Genomic DNA, 8975 nt, shown 5'->3' with positions numbered 1-8975 from the left:
AAGTAAATACGGAGCCAAGTCCGAGGTGTTGGTCACTTGATGCGAATCTAGGGTATCAGCAGTTCACTTCCTCTCCTGTTCAAACTCTTGACAGTACGTTTTGTCCTTACGTAAACGATAAACACATGAGCTACACCAACAGACTTAAACGTTTATTTGTTTGTCCTTGTCATAGTGACAGAAACCTGACAGTTATTCCGACAGTGGCAGGTATACATATAAACTGACCTTTCGTTTCTATTTCTAACCAGACTGTTTCACTAATTCAGATCTGTTTTTTTTGCAGTGTTAATGGAGTGATGAGTGATGATCACCTGATGATATGTACTTTACAGTGCCCCTTTAGTTAATGACTGTGAATAGAAGAGTTCGGTATCTCTACAATTTTGCAAACTTTGAAACGTTGAAGAACCACACAGTATCATGGCAGAATGTATGGCAGATATTCATGAGAGAGAAGCCTTGTTGTCATGCTCTATCAACAGAGATGAAAGTAAACACAAGTATGTTCCAAAACGGCAGATTCCAGTAGACAGGTAAGACATTAAAAGTCATGTTTTCAAAATGGTACTTTTGACTTTGAGATGTCAGCTACATGATGTACATAATATATGTTTTACACTTGGCTGTTATGCATATAACCCTGAATACCTCATTGTATTTTATTGATCATCAAATAGCAGTGTATCTGTGGCACTTAAACAAACAGTCAAGGCAAAACCTGGAATAATATATAGGGTGCAAAGACAAACAGTGAAACACCCAATGCAAGAGTGTCCACCTTACCTGTATCAGCTTTTTTCCCTTACCATTTTGTGTCAGCATTTTTTAACTTGATAGTGACACCATCCCATGTGGAGTATGAGTTATGTGATAAGTATACAGCATAGGGACAGGTGGCTGCTCTTATTTCACATAGATACTGACTACCACATTAGGAAACATAGTCAATCAGGTTACAAACTGAGACTTCAATTCTGACACTGAGAAACAAACAAGGTGGCAGATAAGCCTTTTACACATACTGCAAATGTTTCATGTTTACAATAATAGAGGCTCGTTGACGACACTGACTAGTTGGCGCTCTACGTGAAGAATGTTACCTAATTGTTTGAGCAATTAGTTTTATAATTTATGTGGTCATACAGCTGTTAAAATCTAGACAGGACAGTCTAGACTACAGTCTACAGATGGCACTGAGACAGAATAGGTTAACATTGCCCCTTAAACATCCTTGGATAATCGAAAACATGGCCCATGATCATGAGACATGAATGGAAGCTGAACTATGGATAAGATCTGGCATGACTTCACCACACAAGATGATGTTAAACTGTTTGTCATTATTTTCAGATTTTCAAGGAACAATCCATAGAGACAAAAAATAACATACAATCGGAAATTATATCATCCCTTCCGTTATATGTGCATCTTTATATCATACTATACACAGTTATTAAAGAAGAGTGAAGTACAAGTACAACATGTATCATCAATATGCATGCAGTAAGGCACTGATGAGGATTAATAGTGAAGATTGGCAGTTTAGTGATAGAACAGTCTTAGTTAACTTATCCTCAGTACTTTTCATTACACTCCACCACTGAGTCTAACAAAACCTTATGGGAGGTCGCGTCAGGTAACCTTTGAGATTGCCCAATCAGAACACAGCTTAGCAAATCGCGAAAGTGGACATTCGCACATCCCTTATGAACTTTTTATCTCGTAAAGGTTCGAACCCGAATGATTCCGAATGCTGTTTATCGTACGATTGCTTCCGGGTGATGCACACGGCGTACATACTGAAATGACAACGGAGAGTAAATAGTCGTTGAAAATAGTGTTTTTGACAATATTCAAGGATGTTATCTTGCGGAAATATTAGCTAATGGTAACCATGTCAACGGAAACCCCAAAGCATATATACTGCAGGTCAAATAACTGTGTTATATGCTGGTTTTTGTTTGTGGAGAGATCTGTGTCGGTGACCTGAATATTTTGAAAGTCCCTACGATCCCTAAATAGTAGCCATTGTCTGATTGGTTAAATCTGTTTAACCGTCTCGCATTTGATTGGACCGTGATTGGTTTCTGAAAGATTGCCTGATGTGACCTTCTACTAGGTTTTGTTAGACTCAGTGGTGGAGTGGAACGAAAGACGCACACAAATAATCTGTCCATCTCTATGTTTCATGAAACAACTTGCCAACAATATGAGTATTTTGATAATGATTCTTCAGTTCTGTATTTGGTATCATTAAATCAACTGGATCTAATAGATTTTGCTGTTTTCATTAAGTACAGTAGACAAAGCGCACTTTAACTGAAATGATCACACCTAAAAAACAGGTCCAGTGCCCCTGGACACACCTTTTGTTTCAGTTGGAAGCCCAGTTAGAAGTGCAACATAGACACGAGGAATATGCATCACTGTCGGATGAGTGTTTTAGATCTCTATGATACTGTAACCTGTAACAGTAAACCTTCTAAGTACATGGTACTGTTCTGTTTAAGTGTTTTATCAGTAAAGTATCATTATTTACTCATGTTGTTATCCATTTATTTTGCCACCTGTTCTGTGCCAGACAGGTATTGTTGTAGCAACTGGACTATGTACACTCAGAAGCAACACCTAATATGGGGGGTATTTTTTGCAGTAGTAATCTTGTGAATGTTTGGATTTGAACCAGAGAAAGAATGTGTTGAAATGTTTGAAGAAACAACACAGGCAGTGTTTGCCTTGATTCAGAAAACCTGTGCATATGACGCACAAATTATCTCAAATATGCAGTGATTTGAAAAGTTTGTGTCATTGTTCATGCAATGCTACTGGGCTCTGAGTTCAGAAAACTTACCTTGCTTTTGTCACTGTTAAACAATCACAATTGGTGTCTTGAGAAAAGTTCAAGGCTGAAGTTGACTCCCCAAAACATGGCCATGACTCCCTCTCATCACACCAAGGAGTCATGATGACTCATGAATTATCATGCCAAGGACAAACACGGCCTGGTTCCCTGGGTCTGTTGTGCCTGCCCTAAAGCAACAACACTGACCCAGGCAACCACTGCCGTATGGCGACATTCACCGCAGGGAGATGTGCCATTCATGTACTATAGAAAAATCTAAGGACGGGTGGTTAGACGTTTTTCATAGTATTTTCATCGATACTATGGCAAAGTGTGCGTCACCAGAACAACGGCCATCATTATTTTAGGTGTTGAAAAATGTTGCTTAACCAGTTTTGAGACATGAAAAGCATCGTTACACGGGTGATATGTAAACAATGGCACACCTCCTACTTTCATCACCGACATTTCGTGTCAGCTCACTATTGCCATGAAAATAATTGAAATCGTACACGTAAAACGTGGATCTGAATGATCACACTGATTGAATATAGTCAGCATCTTCTTTTTAGCAAAGTTTGTTGGCAAAAATATCGCCCATTATGTCCTGTGTCATCCATCAGGTTTAGTGGATACATTTTTTGAAGGCCTTGTGAAATTACAAGGTAAAGCACTTGGATCAATATGAGTGCTAGGCTTTGGCATTCTGATATTTGGCCTCTACAAAACAAAATGAAACAGTTAACATTATGTCATATATACCAGTATCATTCAGAAATGTGTAGGATTATTATAAACATCATGAATCAAATGATCAATATACAGAAATACACACACAGAGCTAAAACACCGAATTTGGTACTTTATATTCCTAAACTGAATATACAAAAATAGATGGTATGATTAGTATGCTAGTACACTGGCATACATATATGGGAAGAATTTATAAGACAGATGAACATTCCAATATTTGAGAACTGTTGAATTAAGAGTGATATTTACCTATGAAACCTGTCATGAGAACTGTAGTTTTTATGGCTTGAAGGCAGTATCAGAGTATACATTTGCTGTACATTGATTATTTTCTGCACGATAACCTTGGTGTTCTTAGAATACATCTGATACAAATCATCTGACATCTGCAGTTGTCAGATATCAGTTAATCAGTTTCAGACCCCTGAAGGTTCCGGGGTAGAATAGGCCTTCAGCAACCCATGCTTGCTATTAAAGGCGGCTCAGCTTGTCGTAAGAGGTGACTAACGGGATCGGGTGGTCAGGCTAGCTGACTTGGTTGACACATGTCATCGGTTCCCAAGTACGCAGATCGATGCTCATGTTGTTGATCACTGGATTGTCTGGTCCAGACTCGATTATTTACAGACCGCCGCCATATAGCTGGAATATTGCTGAGTGCGGCGTAAAACTAAAACTCACTCACTCACTAATCAGTTTCATTCAATGAAGTTATGGATGTTTTGCTTTACTTTATTATACTTTAACTCTCCATCAGTGATTTTCCTTTATGAACTTTGTCATTTGCTCAGTACTTGTTGACCAGTTCAGTATTGTGATTATATTTTTTTCAATCCTGATTTTATGGTGTGTATCTAGAAATTGTATTTTTATATAGATATTGGGTAGTATGTTAACACCTAAACTTATTTTGACTAAAGCACTAACTACTCTTGGTGCACACAGTAAAAAGGATGTTGAGGCATTGTACAGATGTCAAAAGAAAGTTGAAAATATAAGGTCAAGATTAATATGATATTTAATGCTATGATTGTTCCTATGATGTGTAAGTGTGCAGAAGTAGAGGGGACCTCATGCGGTAAAATTATTGAAGATGTACAGCAACAATGTGTAAACAGTTTTTCAAAACTGCAGTCAATGCTATTGTTTGGGGAGAATATGGCAGAACCCCTCTCCAAGTTAAAAAGCTTGTGCACACCATAAGGTCTATAAGGTATTGGCTACAGTGTTTTTATGTAATAGCAAATGGACACATTGTGAAACATTAATAACTGTTTTTGTTTTACTAAACATGTCCTTAACAAACATGAGCCCCATCTTGGAGTGTTGTGTATCAGTGTCTCTAAGACAAGGAGCACTTTCCTTTTATGAATGGGCTGTTTCAAAACAACCTAAAACACACACAGTTATGAATATTGCATGATGTGTCCGTTTTTGTATTGTATGTAAAACTGCATCTCTATATGGGTTGTTGAAATGGGTATATTCAGTGTTGCCATACCAGGAGTATTATTAAACTTTTTAAGATCAATGCCTATTGCATCACTATGATGAGTTCAGTGTTATAATAACTTATATTGAAGCGATATATACTTAATGCATACAATAATAAACAGGGCATATTCTTCTGTTATTATTCCATATTTGAAAGCACATACATTGTTATAAAAACACTGAGTGAATCATTTATGCGTTTCAAAAGTCATCAGATTCCTCCCAAATGAAGATGCTAACTATTTTCAATCAGTGTGGTTGTTCAGATCCATGTTTCACATGTACGATTTCATGGCAATAGCGAGCTGACACGAAATATCAAAACACATGTCGGTGATGAAAGTAGGATATGTGTCATTGTTTACATATCTCCCATGTAACGACACTTTTTGTGTCTCGAAAAGTGACGATGGCCATTGTTCTGGTGACATACACTTTGCCATAGTATCGATGAAAATACTATGAAAAACTTCTAACCATCCGGCTTTGGATTTTTGTATAGTAAATACATGGCACGTCTCCCTGCAATCAAGGTTGCCATCCAGCAGTGGTTGCCTGGGTGAGTGTCGTTGCTTTAGCGCAGGTGCAACAGACCCAGGGAACCAACCTGAGGACAAACACTTTGCAGTTGTTCCAATTGCAAGGGGCATGGCATACTCGAGAAACGTAGCCAGCAGGGTCAGTTTGAAACCAGATGCTTATCACGTCCAATGAATGCAGTGCAGAAGTCAATTGTTTGCTCTGAAACTATCTGCCCGACCTCATGGGTACTCATGTGCCACTTGCTTGACAACATTAGAATCTATGTTGAAATGTCGCCTATACAGAATAGAGGAGTTGTATGTCCATAACGTGTCCTCATTCTTCATCTCCTCAACTTCTAGAATGTCACTCAAAGAAGATGAAGAACAGTTCCCATGCTTCAGTCCTGTAACTGTCAGTGTGACTTCGCTTGTCATTTCAACATTTGAACATCTATAGAAGCATCTTTTGACACTTATAACAATGTTTTCAGCAAACCAATCAAATTATTGATTGTGTCCCTAGTGATTACCCATCAGTAACACCCAGTAATAATGACCAGTGAAGGTCCGGGGTAGAGTAGGCCTTCAGCAACCCATGCTTGCTATAAAAGGTGACAATACTTGTCATAAGAGGCAACTGACGGGGTCGGGCGGTCAAATGTCATCGGTTCCCAGTTGTGCAGATCAATACTCATGATCCTGATCACTGGATTGTCTGGTCCAAACTTGATTATTTACAGACCGCAGCCATATAGCTGGATTATTGCTGAGTGCTGCGTAAAACTCAACTCACTCACCCACCCAGTAATAGTGAGTGAGTGAGGTTTGTTTTACTCCGCACTCAACAGTATTCCAACTATATATAGCCAGTGATCAGAACTACAGAGAAATTAAAAATTTCGAAATTTCATTTGTCACAGGTTAACATCACATTGTCCTTCGACCAACTGTCAGGTGATTTAGCTAAACCCAGTCAGTGATTCAGGTTTATTATGTTTATGGCTGTTAGATAAGGTGCCATCCTGGTTATGGTTCATATACATCATGCGCACATATCACTTTTGCCTAGCAACCATTTTTTCTGTATTTCATTGTCTGTGATGTCATTAAACAATTGAATGTGCTGTCTGTGAAGAATGCCGTCATACTTGTTTCCCCTGTTTTACTGCACAAATGTATGTGAATAAAATGGATTATAAAGAAATGATTAAACTCCATATGAAACTTGTGCAAAATTATGTATTGCCATAGTGTCTCGCGTGTGCAATGCAGATATCACGCTAGTTTCATGTATTTCATGTACAGTGTGAGACACACTTACTCATGTAATAGTATCTATTTATCTGCCAATCTGCAATATCTATAATTCTTCAAACAATGGAGCATTGTTGGAAAGTTATTTGATTTGTTCATTTATGCCTGGTGCCAATGATGAACAGACAATTATACTTTAATCAGATAGGTTAATGGAACATATGTTGCCTTGCCCGAGTGGGAACTAAGCTGCAATATAAAGCAATGATCAAGTCCATAGCTGTTGTCATCAGCTGCTTGAGTACTGATCAAGTGGGTTACAAATGGACACTGATAAAGAAAAGCAGATGTTTCTCATAGAATCGGAAGACAATTGCAGGAAAGACAGGTATTTATTGCAGATAGTGGAACTGATTTTAGGTGAATCGTTGAAGTAACAACTCTTCAGTAACATTACTTTGGCCATTTCTGATTCTTCGGTCAAAATCGGACCTCTGTATAAGAAGTTAATGGTACTTAGACTGCTGTCAGTATTGGCATTATTAGAGTCGTTAAATATACCTTGCTTCTGTTTGACCATTTGTGAAACTGAAGTCAAAACAACAAAACCAGCAGATTTCAAACAAACTGGTAGATGACTCCCTTGTTGGGAGTCTTCACAGCACCCATAACTTCCGCCTTGTCAGCTATTGACCTTCTCAATTAAACATCTTGGCCTGTGTTTGGTTTAAATATTACCTACATAGATGACAGGACTAACATAGCCACATGCCATATGTTCAGTTAATCCATGCAGTGACGCCTCAGATGATGTCACACGTTTGTGTGATCTGAAAATCTTTTATCCTTGTCAGGATTAATTTCAGACTAAAATACTACAATGTGTTAATCTAGGGTATCCCACCAATGCCCTTATATTCACAGTGTGATCATACATCTTCTGGTGAGTTGAAGTATTTACACTATTTGTGTATTGGTTTCAAGAACAGCCATTTATTTCCATGTTTATTGATTTGCTATGAGCATGTCTAATTCTTTTAATTTCAATTAGGTTCCACACTGTAGGTTTTCCAGATGATTTCCTGAAATAGATGTGGTCATGAACAACAGAATAGGCAGGGTGTATTTGTTTCCTGGACTGTGTAATGGGATGTAGACATCTCCTTTCATCTGCACATACATATTTGTGCATGATAAAATATATCATATGACAGGAGAGGAGGCAGTGTTAACAGCTGCAGATGACATTTCAAACATTGAAAGCTATAGTCACTCGATGAACTACTTTAGATTTTGCAGAACTGTTGACATGTTTCTGGAACATGTTCTACAAGTCTTCTAGTCTGTCATTTACAGAAGACCCATGAAGATCCACTTTTGAGTTGGTCTTCAACAGCCCATGCTTAGTCATAAGAATGAGCTAACGTCACCGGGTGGTCAAGCTAGTCGATTTGGTTAATCCATGTACTCATAACCCAAATGCACATGATGACAACGCTGGATTGTCTGCTCTTGACTCAGTTTACAGTCTACCCTTCACAAAGTTAGACTGTTGCTGCGTGCAAACAGTTTAGAGCAGAGTTTTCATTTTAAAAAATCAAAATGGCCACCAACCCATCGCCATCGACACAATGCTTTCAAATTATGTTTCTTTTAAAAATATTAATTTTATGCTTGAAAATGCAAATTGGACACCTTCACAAGTGACATATATGCAGATGTGATTCAGGTGTGACGACAGGTATAAAAACTTTGTGGATGCCCCCAAAAAAGTGTCTGCTAATGAAACCATATTTGAAATTAAATTTTTTATAGACTACAAATGAAAACGAAGAAACAACTGAAATTGTTGACCTTGATGAAAACAAAAAAACATACACAAATGCTGATGCTAGTAGATTTGCAGATTCAGTTACAAACCAAGTTCCGGAACTGTAATTTCAAAATACAGGGAAAACTAAATATGGTGAGTGGTTGAAGTATGATGAAATGCATATGGTAGTGTCCTATTTGTCATTTATTCCTTTTCTTGTGAATGATCATGAACAGTTAAATCTCATAAGATTTGTAAAAATCTCATGCTGGTCCCATGGGAGATTTTATCG

At 37.9% G+C, this 8975-nt stretch overlaps 1 protein-coding gene across 1 annotated transcript in view; it reads left to right on the top strand.

Moving 5' to 3' along the window:
• The first annotated feature begins 14 nt into the window (after window positions 1-14).
• LOC137294656 (equilibrative nucleoside transporter 3-like) overlaps window positions 15-8975 on the top strand; it is a 33807-nt gene continuing 24846 nt past the window's right edge. The window contains exons 1-2 of the mRNA XM_067825723.1: window positions 15-93; window positions 287-536. Coding sequence (XP_067681824.1) covers window positions 424-536 — 113 coding nt within the window. The 5' untranslated portion in view covers window positions 15-93; window positions 287-423. The remainder of the gene's footprint in view (window positions 94-286; window positions 537-8975) is intronic.

Source organism: Haliotis asinina, chromosome 8 (genome assembly GCF_037392515.1).
Source record: "Haliotis asinina isolate JCU_RB_2024 chromosome 8, JCU_Hal_asi_v2, whole genome shotgun sequence".
NCBI lineage: Eukaryota > Metazoa > Mollusca > Gastropoda > Lepetellida > Haliotidae > Haliotis > Haliotis asinina.
Note: the sequence above shows the minus strand (reverse complement) of the source record. Positions and strands in the feature narration are given on the sequence as shown.